Source organism: Lepisma saccharinum, chromosome 7, assembly GCF_977018435.1.
Source record: "Lepisma saccharinum chromosome 7, izLepSacc3.1, whole genome shotgun sequence".
Classification (NCBI taxonomy): Eukaryota; Metazoa; Arthropoda; class Insecta; order Zygentoma; family Lepismatidae; genus Lepisma; species Lepisma saccharinum.
The window spans coordinates 96,013,987-96,037,289 of NC_139235.1; the positions used below are offsets into that span (position 1 = coordinate 96,013,987).

At 39.6% G+C, this 23,303-nt stretch overlaps 1 protein-coding gene across 2 annotated transcripts in view; it reads left to right on the forward strand.

The window, feature by feature from the left end:
* The window catches only part of LOC145990047 (uncharacterized), a 507,967-nt gene extending 495,582 nt beyond the window's left edge, over positions 1-12,385 (forward strand). For both annotated transcript variants that reach the window (XM_083125681.1, XM_083125682.1), the window contains 2 exons: positions 2,329-2,486; positions 7,951-12,385. In XM_083125681.1, coding sequence (XP_082981807.1) covers positions 2,329-2,486; positions 7,951-10,854 — 3,062 coding nt within the window. In that variant the 3' untranslated portion in view covers positions 10,855-12,385. The remainder of the gene's footprint in view (positions 1-2,328; positions 2,487-7,950) is intronic.
* Positions 12,386-23,303: the final 10,918 nt, after the last annotated feature.

Sequence of the window (23,303 nt, forward strand, 5' to 3'; positions counted from 1 at the left end):
AGATCGGAAAGGTTAATTTTTTGTGCTTCATAAAACATCCTCTTTTTATCCAGCTTTAAATTCTACCGTAGTTAAACGTTACAATTTGAACGAATACGCCAAATATTTAGTATTTTAAATACAACAGTTAATAGCAGTCTGGTTCTATAAACAAGGTATGAATAAAAGAATATGATTTTTTGTTCGTGATATCGTTTGAATGAAAATGTGATGTTGTCGTTTACGCTGTTATTAGGCAACAATGCACAATGAATGTTGCCACATCGTGCGCGGTAGCAAGTGATTCTTAGCATTTGCACATTTTTAGGGCGAGTGACATAAATAAATATTACTTTAATCGGTAATTTTTATTTTTTTAAAAAATTGATAGTACTTTTTGCTGGCGTATGCCTGATTTTTTTTAAAATTAATGTTGATTTACTTTATTTCACTTCGCTTTTCTACCACTTCTGGCTAATCGCGAAGATGAGGATGAATGGTAATGAGAATGACATATAAGGAGGGGCAATCACAAACTCGCAGGGACGACACAACAAGAGTCCAACAGAGAAGTATACTGGTTATGTGTCTAGACGCCACAGCCTCGCTAGTTTGCAAATTGCAATCCAGTGTGTTCAACGTGGAAGAAATGTTGACATTTGGGGCCTCATGCTTGTAATACAAGCAACATATAAAATGTTTTACGACAGACGCTGTTATACAGTGTTTGGTCAGTAACAATTTTTTTTGTTCATATCTCGTCCCAGCACCACGAGCCCTTGAAAAACTGGAACTTATCCTGAATATGTACGAAACCACACAACATAGATTCACAATTGCCACTAGTTGATTGCCTTTGCAATGATCCCGTTTACTTTCAGTGGAATCGTTACAGCCCATATGTGTCCGTTACTGTACAATGCAGTGGATGTATAGTTTTTTTGATGCAAAGATCAATCCTCTTTCACATGTATTGTCAGTAGCCCAAGAGACAAATAATATGCCTGGGTTAATGTCGGTGGCGTGCCCGGGATTTTGGAAAAGGGGGTTACGTATACTTTTATTTAGTTGTCATTCCTCATTTTAGCATATTTTCCCACATTTTGCTTTCTAGTTTTAAATAAGGAATACTGCGCCAAAGGGGAGTTATAATCCCCCCTTGGGCACGCTACTGGTTAATGTAACCTTTCTTTAAAATACCAAAATATAACTAGATTGTTTTATCGGAATACCTTCATCGTATGAATTGTGTTTTTGTGACCGTATGACAAGTAAGTTAATAATAATTTTAATAAAACATGTATTGAGCTAATCATAAAGCATTATTCAAATATATTATTTCCACTCAATGGTTCATATAGAGGGTGGCCCAAATGAAACTACCCAAAAACAAAGGTTGTTTGTCATCAATGTTTTTGTAGTTGTTGTCAGACCTCTTGAGTGATATGTTTGTTTATTCTTTAAAACTTGTCAAGAGTTTCAAAATCTCAGCTGCAGTTCCAATATTACACACCAGTATCTTCAAGCTACATTCCAACACATTCAGAGAAAAACAGACATGTGCGGCCTCTATGCGAACAAGGCCACTTCCAACATCTGGTCTGGACAGTGGAGCATGTGACATTCTCGTGACTGAATTTGCCAAAGTTGCAACATCTAAGTTTCAGATGTACTTAATCAAACATCCAAACACACTTTTGCTTCATTGTGTGTGTGTGTGTGTGTGTGTGTGTGTGTGAAAAAGGTAAAGTGCTCCCCTGTGCTATGCACCATGCCATGAAGGCTTATAGGGGGGGTGGGGTTATGGCACCACACTTTCTTGATCACGGCCAAAGTTGGGGGTGATGTGATCAGCACCACACCCCTGGTTGCCTTTACCCTCCAGCGTTTCCTCCAGGTACCCACTTTATACGATACTGGGTGGGTGCCGGAGCCGCTTGAACAGGTGGAAAAAATCCTCGTTCTCCCCTGGCGGGGTTCGAACCTGGGTCTCTCGCATGGTAGTCAGATGCCCTAACAACTGAGCTACCGTGGCTACTACTATGTGTAAAAGTAATTTATGTGTGCTACTTAAATGCTGTCGTGCAAGTTTGTATAATTTTAATGTTAATTTTACTGCGCTATTGTATTTTGTTGCCAGACTGAATTAGTACTAAAGTTTGGACATTTATCAACAGCATTATAAATGTAAACTCAAAGATGAATCTCTACACAGTAATGTCAAAAATTGATGACACTGAAGCAAAAAAATCATAATGATTAAAATTGGTGCATTTTTAATAGTTTTGTTTGGTGCAAATATTTGCAGTGTTGCTCGTGAAGGTAACAATTATTTTTTTATTCTTTCAGTCCCAGATGGTGCAGGCCTCATCTCTATCCCAGACACTGCTGTAGAGGCTGATAATGTAGCAGAAGACGCCGAGGACTCTGATGACGACTGGCGTTACTACAGGGTGGAACCCAGCGATAGCAGCCCTCTGGAAGTAGACAAGCTACATCCTGGTGAGGTTAGTATGGGAAGGTTTCACTTTCACAGGATAAGGCAATAGTTTCTCTTGTCCATGCGTCTCAGTAATGCACATATGCAGAAATTGTTGGGTGCAGGTGTGTTTACTCTTGCCTTGGGGGTGCCGACCTCCGTGGCCTAGTGGTTAGCACATTGGCACAGCATGCTATGCTGCAGAGGTCTCTGGTTTAAATCACCGCATGAACTAGTTTACCACAAGAATTCATATTTGTTATACATATTTATTTTAGTCATGGGACACTTCTGGGTTGTAAGAATTCCATTGAAAGTTAATGGGATTTTTACAACCCAGAACTGTTGGTGGCTCCCATCTATATTAGATGTAATTGACATAAAACACTGATACAGACATGCAAGTGAAACAAAAGTCAACACTTTTTTCATAAAAAATCTTTTTACCTAAAATTGGCTATAGATTTCCCTTTCCCTCTGCATAAGGAAATTTCCCTTCATGTAGCAAAATTGCCTCTGCCAAGCACAGCACAAACAGCAGGAAGGGAAAGCAGTTTTTCTCCTGACACTGCAGGCTGCGTGTTTTTAAATAGCCACTCATTTCAGCTCCCTCGCACTCCCTGCATGCAATCTGGGAGGAAACCTGGTTGTTAGAAGGGTGCGATTGACAGCAATCAATGGTGTATATAAACCAGTCTTTAAGTTTGTTGACTAATTTACTTAATTCCTGCTTTAGAAACTTTTAATAGTGTGCATAATATATAATGAACAATTAATTATGTATATAATACCACTAAATGCATAAAAATATTTGAAAAAAAAGATGTGTGTACCTGTGGTAAACGCAGTAACATGGAGAATACGCCACTGGCGTTCTTGCTGAGTATCCCTCATCAATTGGGATATTCCTTTTTATTCCTCTTTTCTTCTTTCCTCCCCTTTTGTTCCCCCTCATTTTCCCTCTTTTTTGCCTCCTCTAGTTTTATAATATTAAATATAATAACCTTGGCTCGACAGCCCTTGAAGGGCCTTGGCCGATCTCCCGACTGCCAGTCTCCCTCCCACAATCCTACCTAGAGGTGTGGAGAGGTGGCGTGTGGTCAGCACATCAGACCCTCATCTGTTATAGGAGATTTCCAAGACTGGGTCACGCTATTCACTTGTAGCTCCCCAATTTCCTCACGATGGTGGGTTGCCACCGGTCCTGTACACAGGCTGAAAACCTAGACTAAACCCAGACAGACTCAAATCCATGTCATCCTGCAGTCGGAGCCCAAAGCACAGTGCCTTAGACCGCACGGCCACGTAGGAGGACCTCTAGTTTTAGCCACAACTAAATTTCCTCCCAAAAAATAAACTTTTTGCACCCTCAGGAACACATTCCCACTGTCTCATTTCCTATTTCGTACTTCGTTATTAAAGTATATTTATAAATGTTTGTTGCACAAGTTGCACCATATCAATGCCAGTGGCACACTTGGAAACATGTGACTACAGAAGTATGGTCTTTGTAAGAAGACACTAAATCATATTTCGTGAACTGTACATTATACTGCTGTTAATTTCTGTAAATTTTCTTATGTTTCTGTGGCCAAATGCTACTTTCCAAGTGAATGGATTCCTTCAAAGAGATTAGCTCTTCTGTTTAGGGATGGTCACTGTTCTAACTTCAGTATCAGTAAATGCAGTGCATTTTTTTAGGTAAAAGTATTTTCATCTTTTGAATGAACTTGCCCAAGGATATGTCTGCCATGGAGGATTTCAAATGGGCAATGAAATGAGTATTTCTTGTAGACATTAATTATGTTGCAGTTATAAATTTGTTTCCTTCAAATTTTGTCAGTCTTGAATTTTAACGTTTTGCAACATTGTGATACATGTTATCTATGATCTGCATATGAAAGTAGATTTATTATTTTTTAACTTAGTAGAGGGTTTGTAAATATTGAATCCAGATTCACAATGAATTAGAGGGCAAACTTTTCTCCCAAGTAATAGTGTTTCCATAACAAGTGGAAACTTTTTTATAGTTTCAGATGATCGAGACCCTAGGCAATCCAAGTAAATTTTATTTATATAATTTAGCTCAGATCATGAATTTGTGGCTGGAAGTGGGGTTGCAACCTCCATGCTGAAAATGATCCTGTTTTTACACTTAAATAATCACTAGTACAAAAGTCACTAGATGCACGTGATCACATGAAAGGAAAACAGTATGCTGTAAGACAATACAACGACTAATGAGCCACGTTGCACTCTGCATTATTGAACAATGAATTTAACAATTCAAGTTGCAATAATTATTAACTCGCGCAGTTAAGATAAAAATAGAAAGCATGTGTCTTACATTTTGCATAACTCATTTAACAATTACGAATGCACAGAACAGAAATGTTTACTTAAAATAATATGGTGACCACACAGGGTCTATTAAGAAGTAAGTGGCGTCCACATAGGGTTGTTACAAATTTGAATCTTCCGACGTTTCCCATCATACAGGAAATTTCATAGGTCCCTGCAGGATTTCGGGAAGTGTCAGTAAAAGTAGTAAACATAGAAGTTTTTAACGTGTCCTACAAATGTATCTGAAGTCACGGTAGCTCATTCATTAGGGCATCTGACTGCCATGCGAGAGACCCGGGTTCAATCCCCGGCGGGGGAGAACTGGGATTTTTCCACCTGTTCAAGCGGCTCCAGTGCCCACCCAGCATCTTATAAAGGGGGTACCTGGAGGAAACTGGGGGTAAAGGCAGCCAGGGGCATGGTGCTGATCACATCACCCCCACCTTAGGCCGTGATCAGGAAAATGTGGAACTCTTATAAGTCTCTAACCCCACACCCCTCTGCATGCCTTCATGGCATGGTGCATAGCACAGGGGAGCACTTTACCTTTTTACCTACAAATGTTCTATATGTCCTCTCTTGGTGACTCAACAGACGTCAATCCTGTAATCTAGCTCCTGCCCCACACATTCCAACATATCAACGTCAATGGTAGCATCTGCATCCATGATTCTGTGTTGAAGCACTGGTAAATCCCTTGGTAAAGGAGGCATGTAAATACAATGAGTGGAGGCATGTTGATTTAAAAAAAAAGACACTGTGTATTGTGTATGTGAGGAAAAATTGCTAGAAACAATCACGAAAGTTCACAGAAGGAAGATGGATGTATGGAGAGGCTATTTATTTATTCAAAGTTCTACAATTTAGAATAGGGTCCAAACCACAAAATGAAGCTCCTGCCGAGAATAGAATGTGATAAGATTTAATCACTGTGCGAAGAGTCCGATGTCCAATACAATCTCGGTCATATGCTAATACTACAGGATGTCCAGCCTAGAGGTATACAAAAACTACTCCTTATACTGCCTCGTAGTGAAGCTCACTCGATACACCATCGATCGCAGATTTCAGTATTCCACTTGTACAATCAATCGTGCTGTTGAGTTACACACGTGCAGAAACCGCCTGACCACAGGGATTCCCAGATTTGAAACCATTAGACTTCTTTGCATAGGGCTTCATTAAAAACGTTAACTACGAGAGGAAAGTTCACGATTTGGGTGATTTGAGGCAGCGTATTGTTGCGCTAATAACACCTCAAATGCTGGTCAACACTTGGAACAAGCTTGAGTATCGTTGGATATCTGTCGAGCTACAAGTGCTGCACACATTGAGGTGTACCAGTGTACATAAAAACTTGGAGTTACTTTGTACAAAACCAGGACAAGAAAGTTAATAAAGTTTACAGATGCTAAAATATGTGTGTGTATTTTTGTATACCTCTAGCCTGGACACCCTGTACTTAACAGTTAAAAATAAGTTTCATTTAGATTTGTCAGGTTGACAGCTAGGTAAGGCAGTTACAGTTGTGTCTAGGTCGTTGAATAGAAGATTAAGGAAGCAGATTGCTTTAATACACTCCTCACAAAAAGTTTGGAATATCGTTATATTAGACAATATGTAATACACGGCCTTGGAATGCAACCACATATGGTATCTGTCTGGTGGACGATCTCGTCTTTTCACCGACATAGGCCACCATGCCTATCACCTATTGCATAATGTAACAACATTCCAAACTTTTTGTGACGAGTGTATTTGTTATTTTAATTCTGTAAAAAGTAAATATATGATGTAGACTCATGGTAAGGTTGAGTTGATGCGGATGTATCGGTATAAGCAGATACCAGTCAATACTTTTCTGGCATTTTGATGTTTCACAGCCTCCACAAAAATGCCTTGTGACAATTTCACAAAGTCTATTTGTCCTGCAAGCTATGCAAAATTCAAAGTTTCTTTTACTTCTGCGGCAGTTTTGTGTGGAAGAACTTATTTTGCAATAACATACGAGGTCTGACAATTAAGTTTGCAAACTTATTCTAGAAAATATGCTACCTACCTTGCTGAATAGCACTGTGGTCACCTTCAAAGTACTCCCCTTGGGAAGCTATACACCGATGCCACTCCACTCTTCGAGGCAATTTTGCCGTCGTATTAGCCTTAATGTCCTCAATGTTATAAAAATGTCTTCCTCTCAAAACTTTTTTGATCTTCGGGTAAAGAAAGAAGTCATTGGGGGCAAGGTCAGGTGAGTATGGCAGGTGGTCTACCAAAATAATTTGTTTCCTGGTCAAAAACTCCCGTGCAGACAGTGCCATGTGCGCAGGTGCATTGTCATGATGCACAAGCCATGAGTTGTTGGCGAAAAGTTCCGGTTGTTTGCATCTCACTTTTCACAACCTTTGCAGCACTCCCAGTTATTTTTTCCACAGTTTCCATATCAATGTTCACTTTGTCTGCTATGGGTCATCTCACGGTCAGTTGCCAATTTGCACACACAATTTGACGAATTTTGTGAATGTTTTCGTCCGTTCGACTCGCTACTGGCCGCCCTACCCTTAATCAGTTACTTGTTCCATCCCTTCAGAAAACCATTTAATCTATTTTTACACCGCTGTTTTCTTCATGGCATTCTCGCCGTACACCTGCTCTAACATTTCCTGTATTTCACTCCCGGTCTTGCCCAGAAATTTGATGTTTGTTGCTCTAATTCCAGCTCAAGCCATTTTCACGACAGCACACAAACAATGCACACCACTCAGCTCATATCCGCCGCACATAAATGCGAACACTGCTGTGAGACACTGAAATACCAAGGTTACAAAATCTTGGAGCTGCTTGTATAGTGCTGCCTTCAGTGCTAAATGGTAGCGAGTTTGCTAACTTAATTGTCAGATCTCGTAACATGTAATTTAATATTCTGATGTAATTCTCAAATATTTTGAAGCAATAATCCTGGTAAATTGATGCGTATAATTAGAATACTTACACCAATATTAATCTATATTTTGAACTTGTAATTATTACAATTTTCAAGCATCAGTATCTGTAGAAATCCGAGAGTATGGGTATCTGCTTAGCTCTATTGCGTACATAATAGAATGCCACTTTTGTGATAGGCGCTTACAATGTGGAATATTATCTTTCAGGGTGAGAAGCAGGAGACTGTCCCTTCACCTGTAGCTGATCGGAAACTTCAACTCCCTGATTTGTCAACACCAGATGATATGGAGTCTTCAGCGACTCATCCAGAGCTTCTAATGGAGTCCCAACTTAATCCTGATGCAGCAGAATTTGTCCCAGTCTCTCCAACTTCCCCGCCTGGTGAGAAGGAGAACGAAGATCCGTTCGAGGTGGACAAGATACCCACGCAGTTCGAATTCCAGCAAGAGGTGAAGAGTCGTCCTTCGGATCTTGATTTTGGAGTCGACCTAAACTCCAGCGGAGCCCCTGATATCATTCAGGACTCGGCACCAAGCCACTTTGATTCATTCGCTCCTCGTGCCGATGACTTGAAGGATGAGATTCAGGCCACTTCCTTTTCCGAGGAAGAGGTTAAGTTGATTAAGCAGCAGCCGTGGACGCAAGACACGCACTTCCAAGAATCTGCGTTCCTCACAGAGACTTCGGAGGCAGTGTCTGCTCATTCAGAAGAGAGGGGAAGAAATCCTTTTATGGAATCTGAGGTTCGGGAGAAAACCAAAGACTGCGGCAAGCAGGATGAAGAATTTTTCCCAGACAAGTTTCAAGATGAGTTTGATCCGTTTGGAAGTGCTCCAGGTAATGTTGCAGAGCTGGGTAAAGGGCTTGTTGACTTTGATCAAGAGCTTGTCGTGAGGAACCAAGTTGAAGAGGTAGATCAAAATCCCTTTAGTGTTGATGTTCACAAGGAGCAGTCGGTCATCCCAGACCCGTTGACTGGCATGAGTGAAGAAAATTACGTTTGCGAAGAGCTTCGTATTGTGACAGAGGAAGTGAAGAAGGGTTTAGATCCCGAAGGACAGTATTTCGAGCAAGTGGAGAAAGTGCAGCTCCCTGTTTCCCCTGCAACAGACAGCCTGAAGTCTCCTGCGGAAAATTCATCCACCGGCCTGTCCTCGCCATCGCCGGTGAATGATTCTCAGTTGCCTCCGGGCACGTTCATGGTGTCTCCACTTACCGAAGAAGCACCTGCTTTCCCAGGACACGAAGATGTTCTCAAACCATCCTTCATGGAGGACATACTAAGGTCTCCTGCACTCGAAGAGGCTCCTCGTTCACCCTCTGTGGAGTCTGGACCCAAATCCCCTGCCTTGGCAGAAGCACCTAAATCTCCTCTCTTTGAGGATAGGCCACGGTCACCTTACGCAGGGGAGATACCTGTAGAAACACCAGAATCGCCAGCTTTGGGATCGCGGTCACTGATGTTTGAAGATACGCCAAAGCCACCTGCTTTAGTAGACATGGAAGCTCCCAGATCACCATTCTTTGAAGAAGCTTCAAAATCACCATTGTTAGAGGAAATTCCCAGATCTCCTTTGTTGGAAGAGAAACCCAGGTCTCCATTACTGGATGAAGCTCCGAAGTCACCATTGGAAACTCCGAAGTCGCTATTATTGGAAGAAGCTCCAAAATCACCTGTTGAAGAAAAATCACCTGCTACGGAAGAGGCTAAGTCGCCAATACTGGAAGAAGCACCGAAATTACCAGTAGAAGAACCTGCAGTGGTGCCATTAATGCCTGAACAGCAATCGGAACGGCTGCAAACTCCACAACAGGAGACCATGGCGTCTCCTTTAACAGACGCTGATCAGCTAAGTCTACTGAATGCTGTAGAGAAACTGTCTGAAGAAATAACCTCGCTAGGAGATGCAGATAAGATTCTAGATGCCGAACAGGTATCGGATGAGTCGCCAACTGCACCACCTGGCGTTGATATCCCCACAGCAGCTGCCGTTGCTGCTACAGTTGCAACCGCTGTGGCAGGTGGAGCAGCAATAGCAGAGAAGGCAGCAGAAAAGGAGGAAGAAGTGAAGGTAGCAGGTGAAAAAGCAGCTGCTAAGAAAGCAGCAGAAAAAGCAAAGGCTACGCCGAAATCGACACCGGTTGCCAGCAAGGCAAAAGCACCTCTTAAGGCTCCAACTTCACCACCTTCTAAAACTGCTGCTAAACCTGGTGCAAAACCCACAGAGAAGAAACCAACCACGGCACTCGGCAAGCCTAAACCTACAAGTACGCCAACTGCACCTAAGGCAAAGCCTACAGGAACAACAGTTGCACAGAAAACCACAACTTCAAGAACAACCACAGTTTCTGCAACCGCTCGTCCAAGACCATCATCTGCTGCAGCCAAAACAACCGATAAGAAGCCATTGACCAACGGAGATGTAGCAAAACCACCGGCGGCGAAGCGACCAGAACCGCTGAAGAAGGCAAGCACCGCAACCGCAGCCGCAAAGCCAAGTAGACCTGCAACGGCTACTACTTTGAAAGCATCCACAGACACCAAACCTGCCGCAACCAGGTCTCCACGGCCGGCAACAGCCACTGCAGCCACCGCATCAAAGCCCAGGCTAGGCAGTACAAGTACGGTCAACGGCAACGGACCCAAAACACGTCCGGCTGCTCCAGGGACCGCTGCAGCCCGAAGGCCACTTTCTGCACAAACTAAGACGACCGTGGACACAAAGCAGGTTAAGGAATCTGCAAACAAACAGATATCGAAGACTGCGACTACCACTACAAGAGTGGCAGGTAGTGCGGCTGCTTCCAAAATGACTGTAAAGAAGACTGAGACACGTACCACAGCCTCCACCGGGAAGCCGGGAGTTACCAGAACCACAACCACTACAACACGTACTGCTCCAAGTTTAAAACCGACCACAAAAAAGACTGCAACCAGCACCGTGACACGCACAACTGTCATCAACAAGACTAAAGTAGAAACAGCTTCAGTAGAAAGTAAACAGTTGACTGTAGAAGAACAAGTCAATACCAATGCTAACGACGTTCCGAAAGAACAGCTATTGGAAATAGGAACAATAGAGAATAGTACGGAGGTGGTGAAAGAATAAAAATTACTACTTAATGAAAAGTGTGTGGCATAGTTGTTGCAGTACCAGAACTTTTTTATAGTAAATATAAATATATATATATAAAAAAAAAGAACAAAGCTTAGAGCATTTAAGTCACTTGTTGATTTTCAAGATTGTTGCTTTTTTGTATAAGTGAAGAGATAAATAACTTTTTTGCTGCTTGACTGCTTTTGGTGTGTTGTGGAAAAAAAAAAATAAGGATGACTGTGTCGAGAAAGGAAAAACGTTGCTTTCTTGTGTATATATATATAATTTCCTACAATATGTGGCCTATTATTCAGGTGCTAGCCAATTGTGTTAAGTACTTCCATTGGGTTTTTAACACACTTCAAGCATTATGATGTTGATTTTTGTTTGTTAGTGTATATTTTTATGAGTAACCATTTGTATTAATTACTTTGTGGATAGAAAATGGCATGTAAATATGGTAATTGCAATTTGATAGTAATATTTAATTCTGAGGAAAAAACATATTTAAATTTTTTTTTATTATCATATTAACCAGAATTTAGCGACTATCCATTTTGTATAATCTTTATGAAGTTGAGGAGAGACTCGTACACTTGATGAGCTTGTAACATGTTACAAGAGAGTTTCCTCTGTTACTTCCTGTTTTATTCATGTAAGCATTGTAGTGTTGAAATTAGAGAAGGCCTACATCGGTGGTTAGAGCTTGAAGTTTATGCAAGAACAGTTTGTATGTTCGTGTTGAGAAAAAAGTATCAAGATAATTACGAGAATTTTTACAATGAACCAAGGGAGATGATATTTGTTGCAAGTTACCAGTACCTTGTATAAGTTAATGCACAATTAAGTTTGAAGTGTAGATGACAGAAATTTTGCGATTTTGAGAAGAGGTTGTAGTGGGTGCAAAATGAATAAGGTGTGACAGTATGGGAAAGATTTTACTCGTGGTAAACAGTGTGGTGTCTTAACATTGGTGAGTGCACTTGGCGTGAAATACATGTATGGATTTTGCAGATATAGTGGTCCAGTTGTAACTTTACCCACCCTTCTCCATTCTTTTGTAACGGTAACATTTCAATTTAATGCCAAGTGCCTTGAACCATACTTTGAGTTCTTAGTTGTCCTGTGTTGGTTATTTAAGTTTGTCAAAGAAAGTTGTAACAACATTGAAGACGACAATATAATATTTGCACTACTGGTTCTGGGTACGAACAAATATTTATACTGCTTCCAGAGGTCCCCACTCTTGTTACTTCAGAAAACAAAATATATTAAGTTGCATTGAGTTTTGTTAGTCTTATATGCTATGCAGTCATATTTTGCTTGGATGATAAAAGTTAGTGACATGTATTTTCATATTATTGGGTGAGTGACCTAAAAAATTTGAATAAAAGAATTTGTATTACCGTTCTATGGAACACACAATAGCACTGTCATTAACGAAACAGCAATTACCTGTACAGCACACTTTTTTACTGTGAATGTGAATTATTTCATACAAGTAATGGAAGATATGTAATAAAAGTTTTTATAAAACTTGTAATGAATGTTTTTTATTGGTTATATTTAGACTGCTTTCTACGTAATTCTGTTTTAAATTTAAATTACTGTAGGTTCCACTAAAATATAATTAAAAAACATGTTAAACCTTATTTGTACGTAATTTGGTGTTATACGTACTAATTTTCATAAAATACAGTTTATTTGTACCTAACCAAGCTACAAACAACAGTGAACAGAAGTATTGATTTCTTGGTCTTACAAAAACCCAAGGTGAGTTTCAAATACAAAACAGGATATGCAGGTATGGTGGTTTTTGGTCTAGTTGTGAGAAAGACAAGTGCGGCACAGCAAAGTCTAGTAGAGGCAGCATGAAATCAGGGGAGAAAGATTTCCGCAGCTGTTCAGAACATGAGATGCATTTTCTTGTGTATGTAACCGCAATACGAAAGTACACACATTAAAAAGATGCTGATAGCTGACGTTTGCAGTGTTCCATTATAAAAAGAGAACAGCGGTTCACTGACTGAACCTTTTCAGTTGCTACTGTTCGACCGTGGAGAACAGAAGAGGAAAAGTTACACGTTTGACCAGAAAGTAAAATTTATACAGGAAGTAAATGATAATCCACATAAAACTTAGGAAGAAAAACTTTTAGATTCAATAATTTACCACTTTGACCAAAATAACCTGTATTACGTATCTCTTGTTCCTCAAAATGGATACGATTGCAGTATTTTAATGATATGACATGGTATCTAAATATGATTTGTAAGTAATTCTCAGTTAAACGTATTATTTTCTCTTGACCTTGACATACATATAACCAGTGGCGGCGATTTGGTTCCCTTTGTAGATAAGATTTAACATAGTGAGGGGGCAAAAGTGGCGAGAAGTAGGGGTCAACTGCCCCCTCACCCTCCCCTATTAAAAATGTTCGTAACAAATCAGTACAGATTCTGAAGACTTCGTTGATCATAGGGATGTAAACTTGAATGCAAGTGTTCTAAGAAGAAACAGTGTATTCTTGTAGTGCATTTTGAATGGAGCCATATTTATTCTAGAATGATTATTCAAAAGAAAATACTAGATATTGTATACTAAGTACCCACTTGAATTTCTTGCTATATTGAAACATGTTTAAGTTCTCGTGAGTTACAACCCAGCCTTTGGGAATGGGTGCTTTTATTTTCTCTAATGTGTGTAAAGTATACTTAGGTTTTTTGGGGTTCATTAACGCACATCAGAAAACGGACATTACTTAGACCTGGATAATTATGTAATTTATTTTTCTGTTAACTTTTTTCAAATCGAATTAGTGAATGTTGGCATTTCATGCAAAATAGTGCCCAAAAGTTGCATTTGAAGTGCATATATTTACATATTTCCTGACATTTTTGTATTTAATAAAAATTTATCATTTTTAAACATACTTTCATATGTGATGAAATGTATGGCTCAGACAGTCAGCCTTGAAATTGTTCACTCCAGTCGCTTCTCTGGAAAGTGTGGGATAATCTATTGGGAATGTTTGATAAAAAGAAAGATGTTTTCTATTTTGATGGAGCAAACCTGGTATATGCTATGTGGAGGCAATAAACACCCTTGGAAATTGAGAACACACCAGAAGATGTGTCCAAATTTAAACATGCACCATTACTTTGAAGTGGAAAGATCATGTAGTGAACGCAAAACCCTGTTATTACAGAAGTTTCATAATTAAAAACTTAAAACACATTTTTGTATCGTTATGCAGATTGTGCATTAGAAAAAGAACTGGAAGATTTAAAATATTAAATTACTTAGAGAATTTGGTTTTCCCACGTTGCACAATTGGATAGTTTTTTCGATTATTTTTGAAGGCTCATTGCTTTCATTCACAAAGGGTACGGCGGCATATGGAGCTTGTGAATGAAGGCAGGGATTCTTCAAAAATAATCTGAAATAACTATCCAATTGTGCAACGTGGAAAAACTAAATTTCTTTTAATTAATACGTAAACCGTGTTTACTGCATCCATCATGAATTATGTTTAATGTTGTTTGAGATGTGCTTGTACTGGTCATTTTGACGTGAGAGATTTGTTTCATGAAATTATGACTGAAATGCTAGTGTGTATTTCTTACTTTTTGAATGCTTCAACATGTATTTTTACATACAGATTTTACTGTTGGTACATAATTATCCAGGTCCTACTTGATAAATTTCATTCTCTTTGAACTCTTCCTAAATTTGACAATTATATTTGCAGTCAACGTGTAAAATAGGATTTTCAACATGCAGGGTTCTCCTTCAGGTTGGTGCAGCTGGAGAGGCACCCTCCATCTATTCCCCTCAATACATTTCCAACATGGCAAGCAAAAAAGAATTCTCATTGCTGGAACATTTTTTTAATTTACTTTTTTTTGGTGATCAATCATTTTGTAATTGATTATCCTTGAATAAGGAAGGCATCAAGAAACACTACCATTTCTGACGTAAATAATGACAGGAAAAGTAGAAGTTGTCTTGTATTTTCCTTTCTACATACGAGGTGTGGCTAGAAACAAACGACTGTTGCTACAAAATCTTTTATTGGTTATTTTGTAAATTACGAACATTATCCCCTTCAAAGTACTCCTCTGCACTATTGATACACTGCTCCATACGAATTTTCCATTTCTGGAAGTGCTGCTGGAAATCATTTTCTGAAACCATGTTCATGTGGATGTTCTAACACTGGGATCCCATGGTTGGCCAAAAAAGCCTTGACTGACAATGCGGTGTGGACAGAAGCATTGCCCTGATGAAGATTCCATGACTTGCTTTTCCACAAATCAGGTTGTGGTCTTCTTTCTTACTCACTCACGAAGGGTCGTCAGCACCGTAATTTAATAATGTTGATTATTTTGCAATAGCTCGAATACTCTAGGACCATCTTTTCGAATCAGTTCACTGACATTTGCAATGTTTGATTCAGTTTTTGACGTGCAAGGCAGTCCAGGACGCAAGTCGTCGGCGATCACTTCTCATCCCTCTTTAAACCTTTGAAACCACTCAAACACTTGGTGCGTGATAAACACTCCTTTCCGTATACTTCCTTCAACAAACCATAAGTTTCTGTGGCGGATTTTCAGAGTTTCTTAAGAAACTTCAAATTGATATGCTGTTCTACTTTCACACTTAACATTTTTCCGCCGGATCAAAGATGTACTGTTCACTTTGTCCACATGCTACAGCGGAACTGAGCACCGTGCACCCTGGAAAATCACAATGGATAGGCAGGATATCACGTTATACACTCGTGCACCGTTTGACCTTGACGTGTTTGTCGTTCGTTGACAGTAACATCAATCTGTTTTTTTTTTCTAGCCACACCTCGTATTTTGAAACTTTGTTTCCATTAAAACCTTGTTTGCTTTGCACGTTCCGAAAGTCCCATGAGTTTAACACGTTCGAGTTATGCCCATTAGTCATTCTGTAAGTCTAGTCTTGAAGATTGTGAATTTTGTTATGATTCCTTACATAGATTTTTGTGCGATGTGTGCAGTTCATCGGATCGCAAGGCTGGCTTGTTCAGTGAAAATTTTCTGCTACTTGCAAATAATGTGGGTGTATGATAGCTTCAATCTGCATTAGTTTGGAAAAATAATATAATTTGAACAGAGGGTGATATGAAGCAACATGAATATGTGTAGCAGAGTTTATTTTTGCCAGGAGAACGTACCTTCTGGATGCAATGTGGAAACTATCCACAAACAAAACCTTGTGACTAATGGTTTTAGTGTGTTCAAGTTGATAAAAAAACTGGTTTCACTAAGTTCACCAGGCCACTTAATTCAATTCGAACGTTTCCTTTTAAGAAGCTTGCTCAATATTGTCTGAATAACCTTGTATGACAATATTGGAACAAAGTATTGGGCAATGTTTTGTTGACCTAATAAGCAAATTTATCAAGAGGAAAAAATCGCAAATATTTGAGTATGCTTTTTCCAGCTTCTTTCCAAAAGTGATTTGTAATCATTTTGATTTGAGAGAGAATGTAGGAATGGGGTGACATCCCTTATGAGCAGTGGCTAACAAATGGACAGAAGAAACTTGGTATCTTCAGTCTCTGGAAGAAGAAGAAGAAAAATCCAGCTATGATGGTGAAACCAGTTTTTTTCTGAAGAATGTTTCTAAAGCATATTAATAGAAGAATAATAAATTGTTGATAAAAATTTCCTTCCAATAGGCAATGTACATGATCATCTTGTCAGTTGTGTAGTTGCCAATTCAATTATTGTGTTATTTTTCTGTATTTCATCATGTTTGGGACTATAGTGGAACCACCAGCAAGAAGAAACTTGCACAGACCCGCGACTCCTGTGCACCACACTCCCATGAGGAGGGGAGTAGGAGAATGGAGCATGCTTCCTTATGGCCAGAGTTGAACGGATCGAGGGGAAGGTGCAGAAGGTTCTTTTGTTTGTGGTCGCTCTATAGATTAGATTGATGATGGTATATGCAAAGGAAGTTAATTGACAAAACCATTAAGAGTAACCAGAAACTGCTTTTTGGGGATCCAAGTTGATATCTTTTGGAATTCGAAACCTGTAATTGAAAATGGATTTGTGATAATTCAAGGGGACTGGATCATTCAGATTTCGGCATGCTCTGCCAACGAACTGAGCTACGTGGTTGACTTTCTTCACCAAAGTTCCCAGGTTAGAATCCCTGGCGGAGAAATGCTTTATCTGAATGTTCATAATTATTATACCCAAAATAGTGCCCCCACTTTTTGCAACTCTTGCTCCTGCACTACGCTAAACCTTATCTACCAAAGTAAAGTAAACTGTCCTTATCCTCCCCTCTCCTAGTTTTGGAACCCAATCGATGCCACTGCCAAAATACAATAGAAAATGTGTATGTTGTTTACAGGGGAGCTAATAAAGACTGGATATAGACAGATTTTGTACCTTTCTGCCTTTCACACCCAACTGAAAGACTAACACAGGAGAAGCTTGCAGCTGGATAAATGAAGTTTGATGTGGGTTGCATCTGGCTGGCATCAAAGTGTGTACCAATATCAAAGATCAACATCCTTCGCAATTTTGAAATGTAGGTAACAAGATTACTTCTGCAGTTGCAAAGTAGAGAAACTAAAAGGAGCAAACAAAATTGGGACTAAACCTGTAAATGGGCACTATAAAAATGCGTTACCAGACATGGAAGAATATGAAACCTTAAAAACAATGAAGAGCATGATTAACTGTAACAGTAAGGAAGGTAAATAGGGAAAAAAGTACCCTTCTCACAAAAAATGATTTCGAGAATGTGTTAATCAATTTTATAAATGTAATATATAATTAGTTGAAGTGAGTCTTGAAGGTTTCCTGCCCCCCCCCCCCCCGGAAATTCTACCATAGGCAGAATGAAGTAAATTCTGTTTTTTTATTTCATGAAAATTAACAATAATAAATAAAATACACCACGCACACAATGCTTTACCAAATATATCTCGGGGAAAGAAAATATTCCCCAGGAGAATTATTGTTAATATCAAATTTAGTATTTATATACCATGGAAGAAACATGAGCAGGTATAAGCATAAAAACATTTTCTTTTCAGAGGAACAGAAAAAGCATCTCTATTTGCAACACCTATCAGTGTTTAAAACAATTGTCTGCCAATATTTGTTATTTTATTACTCTGTCTTGTAAACCATCTCACTACAAGAAGAGAATATGTTTTTGCAGATTAAGAATATTCTTAATTTATTTTAAAATATATTTGTCTTTTAATATAATTTGTTATCCACAACTGCCACTATAGACACTTCTGTTGATCACAAGAGAGAAAGTATTACAGAATCGGCTCCAAGTTTTGTTCCAGGGGCATATCCTATCACACAAACATATCGGTTATAACTCGAGATACAATCTCCCTTCAACTGAACACACTTGCACCACCAGTGTGGCAGGCTCTCGTGGAACCAGTTTTTTGAAGTGTAATACACCATGCCTGGGCAGCTTCTTGCAGATCTTCCAGCCATATTAGGCCCACCATTGCTATCTACGGTATTGCCCTTTGGGCCATAGTTTTGGCATCCCCAACATACACTATATTGATTGATTGAGTTGGTGTTTCAAGTCCACTTTATGCACAGTGAAGCGAATCGGGACTGTACCTACAGTTTAAAGTGGGATCCAAACTACTGTGTGCCTCCACACCCTTGACTACAAGGCAACGACGCTACCACTGCACCATCGGGGAGGCCCAACATACACTATATGTCCTAATCTGGTCTATTTATTTGGTACAAATTGGATGCAGCCGATTTCGGCTGTAACCGATCTTGATGCACCTCTTATAAAAGTTGACCCACCCTCGCTGGGGAAAAAAGGGCGGCAAGAGAAGTTAACGTCTTTTCTGGCGAACGGTTGATGTGCGTTGCAGAGAAGACAGTCCGAGTCAAGCATTGATACGGTTAGGATCCGTGTTACGTTGGTTATTGGTTTCGCGAGCCATGAAAAACTGTGAGTGAACTAATGGCTATGATCTCACTGTAAGTGAACTAACGGCCATGATCTCTGCCGGAAAGAGAAATAGTGTCTAGAGAATATACTGTGAGTGAACTATCGGCCTGTGCAGTATCCCTACCAGAACATGAGAAAGAGTTACTAAAGAAGAGAGGCTACATTTTTATTATGAAGCAATGACAAAGAGGATTAGAAGATAGAAGACGTCCAACTCGTTATCGGCAAGTTTTTTGTTTTCCCCCTAAGTGTTCACCGTTAGTGTTTTTCAGCGTGTTTATCGCCGAGTGAAGTAAATACCTAAGTAGTTACATTGAAGACGTAAGTTTGAATTTGAATTTAAAATTTTGGGTGCGTCAGTGCTAAGGCTATTTTGCACCCGTCACACTTTACGGGGTCCAGCCCCTTATCTTTACACATAACAACTCTAACGTTGCTTAATTAAAATCATAAAATATTAAAATGTTCTGACTTTCGTTAAAAGCTGAGGCTGCAAAAAACACTCAGCACAAATAAGGACAAAACACAGGACAACACAAACAAAATTATACTGGCCATGGGGTCAGTCGCCAGAGCCTCGTTAGTCTTTAGTCCAGGGTGTCGAAGACGTAAGTACTCAGTGAAGTAACCACTAAGTTTGGTCTAATATCTCAACAAATTCACACCGGAAGCTGACTAATGTGTGTATTCCGGATTCGTTTGTAAACCGCAGAAGTCAGTTGCCTGGGCCTTTAATAAATATTAATACAGTATTTTTTGTGTATAAATACTTAGATAACACTGGTCTACAAATTTTCATGAACTTTCTGCTTATGTATATTTTTCATTCTTATTTTCATAATTGGGACCCGCTGAACACGAATATGACATTGGTTTTGCTGTAATATCAGTTTTTCGGATAATATGGGTCGTTTATTATTTCTTATTGAAAGTACAACGTGTAGCCTATATGTCATATGTATTATGTAGAAAAACATAAAATTACAAGCACAGTACAGTCAGTACCCAGTAAACTACATATATAATGAACAGTATAACAATGAAAAATAGCTAAAGCAATACAATGAAATGAACAGAATATATTATTAATATTACCTTAATTTAGTTCATCTTATGTGACAACATGCTCAAGAGTGAATATTTGTTGTTCGTTTTCTTTTTTGGGAAACACTCCCTTCCCCTTCGTCACGAACTAATCCCCAAATGTAATCACCCATCATGGTACAGTCCCATCTTCCCTGGTATCTGCCTTCCATGAATTGAATTCCTTTTAAAAGTGTTCGCCGTGTTCTTCGCTTATCTCTCCCAAATTCTGCCAAAAGAAATCAAGATGCGAATGAAGCATGTGTAATTTTACAGACATCCTACAGTCCAGTGCTCTATATCTATCAATTAGTGTCTTAACTTGATCGTCAAAAGCTTCACTTCTGTTGTGGACAAGAAATCCCTTCACCAAGTTGTGGAAGGCCTTCTAAGCAATTCTTTCCAGCTCTGTCATATTTTGTTTAAGTTCGTTACTATTTAGCATGAAACAAATCTGTGGCCCTGTAAAAATGCCACCTACAATTTTTCCCTCTGACAGATTAGGATTTTTTTATGTACTGTAGAGCAGCTCACTCACTATCCAATGCTGTCACAAATTGTTTTGCCAACCTCCGTTTAATGTGCAAAGTTGGTAGGAGAATCTTTTCTCTGGGCACTTAAGCTGCGCTTATCACATTGCGTTTTCCTGGAATTAGCTCTGTTCTTTCAGGCCACAGTTTGCTCGTACTGTCCCAGAGACAGAGAAAACAAGAATATTTTGTATACCCACTTTGTAGCCCAAGAAGAAAACCAATTATTTTGAAATCACCACATAGGCTATGTCCCACTGGTGTTAATCATATTGGATTTTCTCCAACATCAACTTCACACTTGAGTAACTTTCCTTCAAGTGGATGGAGTACGCGACTGGAATTGGTTCGTACTGAAAGCCAATTGCACTAATGAGACCACTTATATCAGAACAGTAGCACAGCTACTCTTCCACAGCAAAAAGAAAACCAACACGAAAACACCTGGTGTCTCTTTCTGAATTTTGTTATTCTACAGGAAGGAAGTAGCAAGTTCCATTCCTTCAGCCGTGAAACTAAAAGTTCAGACTTATTTTTTGGTAAATTCAGGTATCGAATAAGGTCATCTAGCTCTTTCTGGTTCAGTAAATGAGGTTTCTTGTTATCCTCATCATCAGTAACATGGAGACCAGAACTGTCCAAATCACTACCTTCTTCCGCAAACGTGGTTTGGATTGGAGGCGATGGTATAGGAAGATCTTCACTGTCAGGAACAGGTGCTCGGGAGGATGGTATGTCAAGGTATTGTAGCTGACGCCTGTTCTTCCCTCTCTTGAAATGTGGCAGGTCGATAATGCAAAAGTAACAATCATCATGATGATCTGTAGGTTCCCTCCACACTCGCAGAATCGCAAATGGCATGCCTTTGCTGCTACCACGCAACCAATGTTCCATCGTCTACCTGCAGTTACCACACGTAACATGTGGAGCTCATGGTTTGTCCAGATCACCAACAGCCATTCCAAAGTACGCTTTATAGGCTTCACAAAATTTTGTCCCTGGTACAATGACATGCTTAACTTGCTTGGGCCCAATATACTATCCACATACATAACAGAACGAATCTGCATGTAATTTGCACTTCCAACCCGCTGACATGCTGCTCCATAACAAAGCAAATTAACTTAACGCAGATTAACACACACCCAGACTGAAGTAGTAGACATGGTGGCTAAGAAACAACCTTCAAACACACAACCACAAGGCCAAAGTAGGAATTTAGATGAACGCTTGTAGTCTTAAAATTTACTACGCACCGATAAAAACACACAAAAAAATTAGATAAACCACACAGACGGGGTAGATATGAAGGGAGAGTTTCGATAATGACTCTTAAGAGTAAATACACCCAGATTGCTGCGGCTAAGCCAGCAGTGCGAGAGAACAAAACATGCTAATATATTTCAAAATGTTGATATTTCGACAAAATCGTTGCCGGATTTGTGTTTAGTGGGTCGAAATCTATAAGAATTCATCACAAAACAATGATAAGCAAAATCTTGTTGACCAGTGTAATTAAATATAAAAATTCACTGCTGGCCTCCTTTTGTGTTATTGACGTTGTTCGACGGCAGAATAAGCATTGCTCGAGTAAAAGCAAAAGAAAAAACGATATACGGACGGCATCGGTACCACCGGAACGGCAGAGATCCGGTATCGATACTGTCTACTTTCTAGGCACCTGCAACATAAACGACCTCCCATTGGCATAAAGTCAGAGAAATATAATTTACCTGATCTAAGAAACGAGGTAACTTTCTATTACAGGTGAATTTCTCCTTAGCATAAATTGGTCACATTACTATAAATTTTCTACATAATTTATCATTTTCATTTTTCAAATTTCTACCAGTATTGTTGATTTTAGCGAAATAATGATAAGAACAACAATTGAAGATTTTATTTAGAGTATTCAAATTAAAAGAAAGGAAGTTGAAATCGACTGATAAATAGCCGAAAATCAAGTGATATACAAATATGAATTCCGCCAATTTGAATCCAATATGGCGGCTAGATTGTGACAATTGTGTCACATAGTCATAACGTAATTTGAAATCGAGGGAGCAATTACCCCTTTGTGCCCCTTACAGGTGCCTTTGGCCGTCCAAGGTTGCGGGCAATGCCACCTGCCCCCTGTTGTTGCGCCACTGGTGGTAATAGTAATTGAAACTGTTTCCAAGAGTATCAAAGTGCTATGAACAACAGAAACTTGTTCTGCTTCGTTCGCTTAATAAAGGCTAGGCGTGGCGTGCATGTAGCCGGCGTTACCGCAGGTAACAGCAAAATGTAAAGAATTAAAAAGTTGTTTCAATAAAATGACAACAGTGTTAAATACGTCAATGAACGCCGTTGCCGTCGAGTAGATATTGCCTAGGCTAGGACATTTTTTCTGCAGCCGACAGAAGCGAAGAGGGAGACCGTTCCGCTACCCTGAAGAGGCAACAAGGGAGAAGAGGAAGGACTTTGGGGCATAGTGTGCTATGGGCGGTTATTCATATGCCTGTTAAGGGGCCCTGTTGCCGTTCAGACCTACCGGATCAGCCAGTGTTGTCAGTCACATCCGGTTGGCAGAAAAGAGCTAAATCCATCCTAAAATAGGAATACAATTTCTGTGAAGCAACTAGAGGTAGACTGCAGAGCCAAGGCTGGATTGAACTACAACTGAGACCAGTTAGGTAATAGACGAAAATATAGCTCCTTGGTGTGATTCGTGATTTGAACAAACCTTGCTCCAAAATACTAAGTTGGCAACAGTAGTACGTACAGCAGGGCTTCCTTTCCACAAAGGAGCGGAGTTCTGTCGTCTGCTCAGTGCTCACCACACAAACGTCTAACTGACCCGAGAAAAGT